This window comes from Impatiens glandulifera, chromosome 1 (genome assembly GCF_907164915.1).
Source record: "Impatiens glandulifera chromosome 1, dImpGla2.1, whole genome shotgun sequence".
Classification (NCBI taxonomy): domain Eukaryota; kingdom Viridiplantae; phylum Streptophyta; class Magnoliopsida; order Ericales; family Balsaminaceae; genus Impatiens; species Impatiens glandulifera.
In genome coordinates, this window is record NC_061862.1 from 57,878,279 (window position 1) to 57,891,240 (window position 12,962).

At 31.5% G+C, this 12,962-nt stretch overlaps 1 protein-coding gene across 1 annotated transcript; it reads left to right on the forward strand.

The window, feature by feature from the left end:
- Positions 1-1,232: 1,232 nt before the first annotated feature.
- Positions 1,233-9,150, forward strand: LOC124913032 (protein PLASTID TRANSCRIPTIONALLY ACTIVE 10). The gene is made up of 13 exons (XM_047453661.1): positions 1,233-1,639; positions 1,762-2,137; positions 2,544-2,603; positions 2,699-2,728; positions 4,128-4,201; positions 4,410-4,491; positions 5,108-5,181; positions 5,326-5,392; positions 5,754-5,846; positions 6,486-6,662; positions 6,739-6,789; positions 7,773-7,924; positions 8,488-9,150. Exons 1-13 carry the CDS (start codon positions 1,287-1,289, stop codon positions 8,927-8,929), a joined length of 2,031 nt encoding a protein of 676 aa, XP_047309617.1. The 5' UTR covers positions 1,233-1,286; the 3' UTR covers positions 8,930-9,150.
- Positions 9,151-12,962: the final 3,812 nt, after the last annotated feature.

Sequence of the window (12,962 nt, forward strand, 5' to 3'; positions counted from 1 at the left end):
GTAAAAATAAAATTAAAAATGTTATATGTGTTTCGAACATGTAACTTAATAAGACTTAATATTTTAAATTCAACACCAAATTTAATGAGCGTGAAACATTTTAACAATATAAGTTCAACTTTTTAACTAACTAATATATAATGATGCTTAATTTCAAAGTGTCTGAATTGTCGAGTCGAGAGCTGTGGTTAATTTGGATATATATATATATGTGAGAGTAAATGAATACTTGGGTCGGATTGTGGGTTGACTCACTCATAAACTTATAGCGGTTAAAAATAAAATAAAAAATGTTGTATGTATGTTTCAAACTTACAACCTAACAAAACAAGTACAACATTTAACCAAGTGTGATTGAGATATGGTTTCTCAAAAGATAATAGGCCGTTGTCAATTGGAAGTGGTTAAAAAATATAAATCAAATATTTAATTGACCAAAGTGTGAGGTCAAAGTGTTAAATGTTAAAAAAAATTATGAATAAAATATTTGATTGACCAAAGTGAAAGTGTAAGGTCATGAGATGAGAGATTCATTCGGAAAAAATATATAATAAGATATGTGAGAAAATAAGTTGTACCGAAGTGAATAAAATATAGAATGAAAATGTTCTATTTTATTTTAATATATTATTCGTGATTTATTAAGAATTTTAAACATTAAATACATATTATTAATTTTTATTAAATTTATTTTATTTATATTTTTATCCGTGTGCATCGCACGTAAATGAGATTGTTGATTTGTCAAAAGTGAAATTAAAATATATTGATATTGTTGAGATAATTTGGTGCAAAAATGAGGTTACGAGATTAGTAATATAAAATGTCTATGTATAAATATACTTTTGGTTGACCGAAAAATGAGGATAAAATCAGTGAACTAATGAGAAAAAAGTTAAATGAATATCTTCTTATTAAATTTGTTATCATGTTTCTCTTTTTTGATGAGTAACAAAAACAACATTGAATCAGAAGAGTAAGACTATCACTAGATTGTCCCAACCATTGAAGCTCTCATTTCAGACCATAGATATTGTCAATCATGAAAACGATGAAAACGAAAATGATGATGATAACGACGACAAAAATGTGAGTATTGTCTATTTCAAATTTGTAAATGTGAATTTGATTTATCGCTATTTTTTTATTAGTAAAACAAAATTTTTAATTTATTTTTAAAAAAAAAATTATAAATAGGAGGGAAGTCTTTACAAACTTGTATAGTGATTTTATCCATTGACATTCACTCTCTTCTCCCACTAGAGAGAGTGGTGACGCTGCTGAGAATGCAATCTCTTCAAAATCCTACTCCTTTCTTCACCTTCCCTAAACCCCTACTAGTAAAACCCTCCAAACCCCACATTTCCTTCCCAAAAATCCTTCCTTTCCGTCTCTCCACCCGGAAATTTATCGTTAACTCCTATAGCTCCGATGAGCTCCCTATTGACGAGTCCTTCATCGAGCATTTCGGCCCAAAGGAGAAAGAGTCCGAGGAAGAAGCCCGTCGCCGGAACTGGATAGAACGGGGTTGGGCACCATGGGAGGAAGTCCTCACCCCCGAGGCCGATTTCGCCAGGAAATCTCTCAACGAAGGCGAAGAAGTTGCACTTCAAGATCCAGAGTCAATTGAGTCCTTCAGGCATATAATATATAACCCATCTTGTATTTTTATGAATCCACTAAGAATCGTAATTATCAAAGTCTAAATATTGCATGTATATGTCGTAATAACATCATAGTATGTTCATTCATTGCTTCCAGGATGCTGAAGCCAAGCTACCGAAAGAAGAAGATGGAGGAAATGGGGTTGACGGAAGATGAATACTATGCAAAACAGTTCGAGATTAAGGGAGAGATTCCAGAGCCTTTGGAGACTGTTTATGGTGGGCCAATGGTGGTTCGTCATGTGCCACCAAGGGACTGGCCTCCTCGGGGATGGGAAGTGGATAGGGAGGAGCTAGAGTTTATACGAGGGGCACACAAGCTGTTACCAGCTAGGATTCATCTGGAGACAGTTGAGAAAGAGTCCAACACAAATACTGATGATTTGTCTCTGGAGAGGTATAAGGTTTTCCTGAAACAGTATAATGAATGGGTTGCAGCAAACAAGGACAGATTGGAGGAGGAATCCTACGAGGTATTTTTCCATAGAGACACAATTTCAGATTTATAATACTTTTAAGCTCTACTTCATTCGATTTCAAACCGTGTCATTCTTATATGTTGCGGAGCCTTTACAGTTTACACTATTCAATTAGCTTGATACCTTTTGCTTGGTATTTTTTTCATAACATAATAATGTTCTTTCAAAAATCTCTCTTACCCAACTAATGTTAATGTAAACCATGGCATTTTTATAGCTAGCACAAAATTTAGCTTGAATACTTTTGAATCATTGTGAGGAGCACAAATATAAATAGATATTTCGAATGATAACTTTAAGTAGGATTCCAGAGACAATGTTTGGGTTATTTACAGTCAATTAAGCAATTTGTTCTTGTGTGTTGAGCTAACAAATGTTTGCTATTGGAATTTCTCTTTAGCATGATCAAGATTATTACCCAGGCAGGAGAAAAAGGGGCAAGGACTACAAAGAGGGGATGGTACAATATCATTTCTTCTCTAATGCACTGAGGTGAAAGTTTTATTAAGGATCCTATAAAACTGATTTTGTGCATTGTCATTTTTTTTCTTGCAGTATGAGCTCCCCTTTTATTATCCAGGACAGGTAGATTATTGCCATTTCTATTTCCCTTCTACAGTTTGCTTCCATTATTTTGCTCTTCTAGTTCATAGGTATACATTAAAACTAGTTCTAAACAGGATTTTATTCTAAGGATGTTCTTCCCTCTATATCACCAAACTCCTAAAAGGTAGGATTCGTGTCTACCAGATTAGTTTGGCCAGCATATCATGGCTTGTCTGGTTACCAAATTTTTGTGACATTACTCACTGATTTTGTTAAATTGTTTAGGAAGCCAATAAATTTTGTTTTTCCAGATTATTAAGCTTTGGAAGATTGTAGAATCAATTGAACATGACCATCTTTAGTTGAATATTTACATTACTTCTTTCTTGGACCTTGTTTAAGATGGTTATTTTTAAATAACCCCGTTTGATGTAGGTTATGGAAAAACATGTTATTTTGGGTTATTGGAGTAAAAAGACATTCTGGGTATAAATATTTAATGAATATTTTTATTTTAAAATATAGGGTATTTTGGTTCATGATTTGAATAATGTGGGTGATGAGTAGATTGTTGATTTGAAAATAATCCCAAATAACCTACATCAATCAAGGCCTTGGTTTTCTTTGCACTCTGTGTTGTTTAATATCAATTTTGTACACAGTTTATGACTTTGTAAGAGTAAGATCTATTATTACTGGAAGAAATTTGTGGGGATACTGCAAGTTAATTGATAGAATGTAATTGATATTTAAAATGAAGAATGGTCATGCATATGAAAAATGAATCAGAGAAGGAGTCAAAAAAGAAGAAGAATATGCCTTCAATTCTGTATTTGTCAGGAAACCAACAGTATTTTATTCCAAAGGTATATGTGCCATAAATCTGTCATTCCCTCTTTTTTATTTTTCCTAACTTCACTGATGTGATCATGTGAATGATTGCTGCAGTTTTGTAAAGATAATTGTGCAGACATCAATCCATAATTGAAGGATTAATTATGTATTTTATATTCTTATTTTAGAGAGGTCTGTTCAGAATAAATAATAAAAGTGGGGGTACCGATTATTTTTCTACATTCATGGGCATTTGCTCTTTCCAGAAAGATCATAATTTCACTTTGATGCTTCATCTATGACTCAGTCTTAAGATATTCTACATAGACTATATTCCTAATCTACTGCTTGAGAACACTTGGAGTCTTGGAGACTTCGAAAATGGGGTTGCATCAATTTGTTGAACTTGTCCACCTTTTGTGTTATTGGGCAAGATTAAATGATTTCTCTGGACTTAGTCCCGAGAATAGAAAGAAAAATTATATATTGCTTGACCGATAAAACTTCTACTCTGATTGCAATGTTTGATTCCTCCAAAATCTTGCTGATCAGTTGGATTTGACAACAATGAATATGAGTTTGACACCGATAATTACTGGTACAGATTTGTGCTGGTAAAGTGACTACTTTACATCTCCATCAAGGTGCATTTTTGGACATTGGAGGTGTTCATGAAGGGTAAGTGCTTCACAATCTTGTAACTATTAAACCTACAAAAATTACAAGAGTGCATGAATTGTATACTCTCTATGATTGGCAGAAACATATTTCTTTGTCACATTTTATGCAGGAGTTTGTGTTATATGCTCAATGGTAGTAACCAGTACAACTACACGGCCCTTGCTTCATCTTAACTTCTGAGTACTCACATCTTAATGCATTTCAGGTGGGTCCCTATAAAAGGAAATGACTGGTATTGGATCCGCCATCACATAAAAGTTGGCATGCATGTCCTAGTTGAAATTGTGGTGAGTATGCTGCACAGTTATTTTTTTTAATGTTTTCTTATTATGCTATTTTTTATGCTATTATCCTATATGTGTATTATAATCCTAGACAACTGGCCACTATAAGCTAAACACTGGCCATCTGTACTTTAGTATTGTTGTGTTATCCAGTTCTATTTACATGTTTTTATCATATGTCAAGACAATCATTCATATCTAGGAAGTCTCATTCCGAACAATTAACTATTCTATTGTTTAATTTATTTTTTTCAAGTTGAACGCTGATGGTATTAATTAGATCCAAATATAGAAATGCACAACTTGTTCAGAATTAAACAAGTCGATACACTTTAAATGGTTGATTTTGAGGCCGGAGGAACTTCATTAATTACTTTTAGTGTGATATGGGTTGGGTTGGGGGTAAGGCTACTTTTAAGAGTAAAAGATGTTTGGTAATAGTTTCTAGATGTGTTAGTATTCTTCCAAAATAGAAGAGTAGACTGATGTGTTGTAATTTATTTATTGAGAAAATTGTCTTGTAATTTAATGATAACCAGAAGTAGATTGCTTGAGATTTTATGTTTTTTTTACCTTTTTTCTCTAGTGTAAACAATTTAAGCGTTTTCTTCTTTTGCAGGCAAAAAGAGATCCTTACCGGTACCGATTTCCCATTGAGATGCGCTTTATTGATCCTAATATAGATCACCTTCTGTATGGACTTACCAAAACCTGATTTATTTTCTCTTTTTCTTTTCGAATATAGGATTTAGGAGTTGCTTCGGCTCTTTTTGCTCGAGACTACTTATTTGTGCTTTTTAAACTTGACTTTGTTTCTGTTCTCATGCATGCCTGCAGATTTAATAGATTTGATTACTCACCAATCTTTCATCGTGATGAAGATACTAATCCTGATGAGTTGAGAGTAAGTTTCCTTGTCAATTTAGTGGAAATTTTATATACACCTCTTGTTCACTTGATGAAATTTCATTTAACTATATGAAACTTAAATATGATAGAAGAGTATAACATTGAAAGCAACGTTTACTTCTAATAGAAGTTTATCAGTTGCATGTACTTGCATCCGATTGAAATCTTGCAATTTTCACCCACTTATTTGACAGATATAGCAATGTCAAATAACTTTTATCTCTATATATTCTCAGAATTGGGAGCTTCAATGTGTATCTAGTTTAGATATGGCATAGCATGATATTGCTAGTGATTCTACCTAGGAGATAATTATAAATTTTTCTTGTGATCTGACACATGAATCCTTTTTGTAGCGTGATTGTGGAAGACCCCCTATACCTATAAAAGATCCAGAAATCAAAGTAGAAGAAGAATCATTACTGTCAAATCACCCCTATGTGGATAAGGTAACCCTCCTGAAGCTTTTGAATTGCATTCCTCATGCCCCAGTTTTCTGTAATAACTATTTTGTGATCTGAGTCTATGTTTCCTATTCTACTTTGTGTAACCATTGATTTCCTATGTAAATGGATGAATAGACATGTTCTTGCATACATGGTTTATAATACATTTTGTACATTTTTGCAAGAAATCCAACATACTTGGATAATATCCCAAGTCATTTTCCATTGTGCTTGATACAGATTACTGCTAAAAATGACTAATCTGTGCTGGCTTGCATTACTGTTAGAACTACCAGAGTACCTATTTGTTGGTTCCTCTTAAGTGTATAAGTTAGTTTGTAAGTTCTCTCTATGTATTTATAGATATTCTAAAAATAGTTTTGCTCCATAACTACTTAAGTATATGATTGATAGATATAGATGGTTTACAAATAGTTTTGCATTGAACTACTAAATGTCTGATTGATTGTAATAGATGCTTCAGTGTAATATGATGGGTGAATCTTTCTTATGAAAATTCTAGAATCAAAAGGGAAGGTGAGAGCATGCATATTTTCCTCTTTTTCCTCAGTAGCTGTAATTGAAGCTATTTTTTTTCTTTTACTCTTTACTTATAACTCACTTTTACGTATCATCATGTAGTTATGGATGATCCATAATGCTGAACAAATGGTTATGGATGACATGGAGACTAGACCTGATGTGTATAAAGACAAAAAGTTGTCTGAGTATACTGATGACGAAGATTTTGATGAAGAAAACAGTGTTGAATATTCTACAGATTACTACAAAAAAGCTTTACTACCAAAGATGAGCGTGGTAAGCATCATGCTTATCGAAACACTTATTTTGATTGCTGATATGTTGTTGATAGATGAATTCTGCTTCATGTCAGAGAATAAGTGCTAAAGAACTTGACTTGGAGTCTGCATTCGCTGAGCGTCAGGTTAGTAATTCAAATGACAGCTTGTGAGTTGTGACCATGTTGGTTAATGTAGGAAAAGTGGCCTTTTCTTTTCGGTTAGTTATTCTTGCACATCAGTAATACTGGCCTGTCCCCACCGAAATGATGGTGCTCCTTGCTTTTGTCTCTGTTGCATAAAATATGTTATCTGTAGCTAATAGACGAATGTACTGTTTTGAGTCCATTTATTGAGAGAACTGATCTTGGATGGGGTCTGGTAATGCAAGTTATCAACTGACTTTTAATTAATTAAGAGTATACTACTAAACACAAGAAACTCTATATTCTGATTTTCTCTTCTGTTCCTCGTCTCTTTGCGTTAGCTTCAATTTATTCTTGGTTCATTTGTAATGCATTGTCATGCCCTCTTCCTGAAATTGGACTGTTGGACAGTTTCTCTTCGTATTCAGTCCACGCTGAGCCTATTGAAACCTGTATTTTCTGAGAATCTTTGTCAATATCCCATTGAAAATTGCCAAAACGTAAAACTGAAAGTGATTTTTTTTGGCTGGTAATTTTTTTGGGATCATTATCCAGATTATTTTTTAGATCATGTTCCAAAATTATTAGTGTAATTTTTGTTGCTTCATTTGGTATACAAATTATTTTCTAGATGATTGTGATTTTTGAATAACATAACAAATGCAGATTTTTTCGGATGATGATCAACATGAAAAATGGTATACCTAAACAGCCCGATAATTTTTCAGCTGAGCTTCATAAGAAAAAAGAGAATTTGAGCATTGACCCTTGTACCATTCATTGCACATCTATGACTCAGGCTCATCATCTACATTTGATGTTTGGATCTTATTGTTCCCATAGTCATCATGATCACATTGCTCTTTCTTTTCCACTGAAGGATAGATCTCCATGTGTTTCATTAGGCTGTATCCTTTTTTTGCTTTTAGTTTTATTTTCTGATTTGTGGTACTGAAGAAATTATACAAAATGTTATAATACAGGTACACAACAAACTAAGGAAAGAAGCAGAAGCTAGAGGTGAGAAATATAAAGTAACAAGTATGAACCGTTGCAACGAAATGGACGAATATGACTTGCTCCATTGGCATCGGTCATTAGAGGAAAGAGAGGCTCTACTCAGAGATATTAGCTGGTATACTTTTTTCCAGCTATTATTTACTGAATATTGTTTCTAGTATCATTATCTGATTGCAATAATGGATTATGGAGTCCTCTGTCAAACTGTCAAGACTTAAACTAGGCTTGCCCAATGGAATTATAATTGAAGCAGCTTCCAAGTCTTTGTTCATAGGCTTACATGGCCTTTACTGGACCTTAGCGTTTTTGTAAAAACAGTCGACCCTGGCAAGAGACGACAGATTTTAAAACAACTTATTCTTGTTAGGTCAGATCGATGCCCACTTGGCCAATGTTTTTTTGTCATCTCTACACATGAGCCTATTTGGAAATTAGAAATTTTGTCACAATCTTATTGAAAAATTGCCTCTTTTTTTCTGAATGATGATCAGATTATTTTTTTGATAATTATCCAGATTTATTGTAATTTTTGTTGCTTCATTTGTTTGTATACAAATTATTTTCTAGATCACTATCCAGATTATAATATAATTATTTGTGTTTCATTTCGTATAGATATTTCATTTTCTGGTTTGTGATTATCTCTTGGATCATAATAATTTTTTTACCCATTAACAGCCGTCAGGCGCTTGGTCTTCCATTGGTCGAGCCAGGGAAGTTTTTAGGTGCTAGTTACTTTGGAGATGAGTATGATCCTTCAAACCCCTTGTACCGTTATGACTACTGGGGGGAACCCAAGAACTCAGAAAAGAGCAAGCAAGAGCGAATGACGGATGCCCACAACAAATCAATTGTAGGGAAGGGCACTGTTTGGTACGAGATGTCATACGAAGAAGCCATCAAGCAGCAAATGGAAAGGCAAGCCAAGAATAAAGGAAAAGAACCCGAAATCGTAGATTATGAAAAAGAAGAAAGTGGCGAGGATGATGATGATGACGATGAGGAGGATTTCGATTTCAGCATTTTGGACGATCCTGAAGTAAATAGCATGTATGCTGAACCATTAGTTAACGGTACAGAGTCTTCAGCAATGTCAGATGAGGGTATGTTTGAGGACTAATCACTTGAGCTCAGGTATTATTTATTTTTGTTCTTGTATTGTACTACTAGTTCTTCGAATGTAGCTAGATGGATGAAAAAAAAAACTTTCCAACATCTCTGAGAAGATAAAACAACTTTCTTTTAGTTGGAAGCAATGTATGATTTTAATATTTAGGGCTTCAACAGACAATTTTGTAAAGAGTAACATATAATTAGAAAGGGTAGAGAGTTCTTAAATTTCATTTCCTTCAATTTTAGATTATTAGTTGATTCCCCTCACTATTCGCTGATATGTTCCCTGGTTGAATTGTGTGTTTTCCTTAGTGTGATCAATTTTGTTATATGGGTTCAATTGGGGTTTCTTTAGGCAAACTTTCCAAATCGGACCAAGTTGGAGAATTTTCATGTACGTTATTTTTTTGAAGATCACTCTCGACACTTGTTTCCCCTCCCCGAGGACAATATTTTAATAAGGCGGTTGCATCGTAATATTTATAAACAAATCAAGAAGGATGTTCAAAATATACCAAGTTTCTCAAATTTTTGTAACTACATAGAATAAATGTGAAGCCCAACCTGTGCTTTGTGTGACTAATGGCTGTAGTATTGTAGTTACTTCAATAGCTTTGTATTAGGTTACTTTAAATTATTATTTAACTCAGTTAAGACTATTCAAGGGATAAGAGTATTCAACTATGAAGTTGATATAAAATGTTTAGTGTTTAATAAATAAATCATTTTAAATACTGAATTGATATGTCCAAGTATTGCTTTTCCTATTAACATTCAAGCATAATACCTCATAAATAGATCTATACCCTTTCTATTGTAATAATTTTTTGTGTTATACATTATATTTAAGACCCTAGTTTGCAAACAAGTTTTGAAGCCGCAGGCCCATAACACTGATCAAGTTCGCCTGTTCTCGTATTCAATGATTAAATACACAAACTGATTGTCGATGATCTTTAAGAAAACTAGATATCACGTATAGGTAGATTGAAGTATCATCATAGTTCAATAGGGATTTAGACTAGGGTTTCAATCAATAAAAAAAAGTTTGTGTGGTGTATATTTAAACTTGTTGTATTATATATTGTAAAAGATATTTCTAGATCATTAGGTAAATCTTTTAATTTTGTCATCTAAATTATTTATCTTTGAAATTGTAAGGGATATAATTTGTATAGGGTATTAAGATTATAAACAGTGCCGGCTCCAAGTTTTGGGATTCCCTAGTCCCAATAACCGATAAAAAATAGTTCATTTTTGTTATTGTTGCCCTAGATTTAGTAATAAAAATTGATTAAAAAAATATTGTTTTTTTAAGCAAAAAGATATTGTTTTTTTTGGGATTTGAACTCCTAACTTAAACAAAATTTTAAGTTTGTATCTTGGACCACTATGCTAAAATATAATAGGTTTAAAAATCATATATTTATCTATATATCTTATATATTTATCTATATATAAATTATATATTATATTAAATGGGCTGCCCTGGGGAGTGAGCTGTCCTAGCCCGAGAACTTGCCGGACTTACCACAGGCCGTCCCCCTGATTATAAATTATATAGATTATTAATGTTAGGTTGAAGAATAAAAGAGTATAAATTATATAGGTTTTATAATTTTGTGTTTGGTTGTTGGTACATTTAAATAATAAAAAGATTAAAAGACTATTTTATCCTTGTATTTATATAAATTATTTTAATATTTATTTTATTTTATTTTTTTATTATTAATTATATTAAAATTAATAAAAAAAAAATTAATCATCATATATATATATATTTTTAAATATATATATATATATTTTTAAATATATAATAATACTATATAATTATATAAATTATTTATATATATATATATGATTTTTTTAAAATATTATTTATCAATTATTAAATTATCAAGTTTAAACTTAAACTGAAAAGAGGTCACAAGAAAACAAATCATTGGTCTCTTTTCTTTAACTTGATTAAAGACTCCCTAAATAAATCAATCACATTAAATAATATTGGTAAAAGAGGGAAAACTTCATAGATTTTGTTTACCTCTTAAATTGAGTTAAAGATGACCAAGAGGGTAACTCCCTCCACCGCACCCACCACAGTTTAGATGAAGAAAACGAGAAAAATAACTTGTCTTAAGAAATTAGGTTAAAAATTAGAAGGATGGTCCAAATATTTGAAGAAAGAAAAAAAATTGAAAGATTGATAATGAAAAAAAATCTACAAAATTTTAACATTTAAAAAAGGAAATAAAAAATTACAAAAGTTTGTACTTGGTCATACTTGTTACAAAATTATACCTAGTTTGAGGTATAAATTGTACCCCTTACCCTAACTGTTTATACAAAAAAAAATTGACCAAACATCAACTAAAGTTTATTGATAACACTAATATCCTATATTTATTTAGGATAGTGTAACTCTAACTAAACGGAGGTTTCTATATTAAATAAACAAATATTATGAAGACATGATATATAAACTTAATATTAGCTATATTTTTCAAATAAAATTAAAAACTAAAATCATACAACATATTTTAAAAAAAAACTAAATGCTAACCTAATGCAACAGAATGATAATGTTTTTCCTATCTTGTTCTCTCTATTGTCATATATAAAGAGATCTGAATTGGTGAAATGTTTAATCATTAGAGTCAAGATTTTATTGTATTCTATAAAATAAATGAAGAGGCATTTATGGAAAAAAAATAAAATTGTATGTTTAATATATTTTTAATTTTTAGATGAAGAAAAATAAATTTCATGTATATTACTCACGATTAAATTTGTATGGGATAGACTTAATTCAAACTCAAATTGTCGAAAATGTAATTTGCCAAAAAAAATTATTGTCTTATATACAACTAGCATGTATCCCGTGCATTTGCACGAATAATAATATAAAAAACCGTGAAAAAATATTACGGTAAAAATTTTATGGGCGGGTCAACCCACAATCCGACTCAAGTATCCATTTATTTTCACATATATCCAAATTAACCACAGCTCTCGACCCGGCAATCCGAAAACTTTAAAAATTAAGCATCATTATATATATATATATAGATTAGTTAATTAAAAAGTTGAACTTATATTGTTAAAATGACACGAGTTTATCAAAATTTGGGTTGAATTTAAAATATAAAGTGTTATTAGCCTAGTTGGTTAAAATGTTGTATTTGATTTGTTAGGTTGCAAGTTTGAACCATACCTATACTATTTTTAATTTAATTTTTAACCGTTTTAAGTTTATGGGCGGGTCAACCCACAATCCGACCCAAATATCCATTCACTCTCACATATATCCAAATTAACCACAACTCTCGACCTAACAATCCGGACACTTTAAAAATTAAGCATCATTATATATATATAGATTAGTTAGTTAAAAAGTTGAACTTATATTGTTAAAATGTCACGCGTTTATCAAATTTTGGGTTGAATTTAAAATATAAAGTGTTATTATCCTAGTTGGTTAAAAGTTTGTACTTGTTTTGTTAGGTTGCAAATTCGAACCATACCTATAACATTTTTATTTTTATTTTTAACCGTTTTAAGTTTATGGGCGGGTCAACCCACAATCCGACCCAAGTATCAATTTACTCTCACATATATCCAAATTAACCACAGCTCTCGATCCGGCAATCCGGACACTTTAAAAATTAAGCATCATTATATATATAGATTAGTTAGTTAAAAAGTTGAACTTATATTGTTAAAATGTCACGCGTTTATCAAATTTTGGGTTGAATTTAAAATATAAAGTGTTATTAGCCTAGTTGGTTAAAATGTTATACTTGATTTGTTAGGTTGCAAATTTGAACCATACCTATAACATTTTTAATTTTATTTTTAACCGTTTTAAGTTTATGGGCGGGTCAATCCACAATCCGACCCAAATATTCATTTACTCTCACATATATCCAAATTAATCACAGCTCTCGACCCAGCAATCCGGACACTTTAAAAATTAAGCATCATTATATATATAGATTAGTTAGTTAAAAAGTTGAACTTATATTGTTAAAATGTCACGCGTT

Bases quoted from the DNA above. Each gene is read 5' to 3' on its own strand.
- LOC124913032 (XM_047453661.1), top strand. From the start codon at position 1,287: ATGCAATCTCTTCAAAATCCTACTCCTTTCTTCACCTTCCCTAAACCC. The intron at 2,729-4,127 runs GTAGATTATTGC...TTACTGGTACAG, and splicing joins CCTTTTATTATCCAGGACAG to ATTTGTGCTGGTAAAGTGAC. The intron at 4,202-4,409 runs GTAAGTGCTTCA...AATGCATTTCAG, and splicing joins ATTGGAGGTGTTCATGAAGG to GTGGGTCCCTATAAAAGGAA.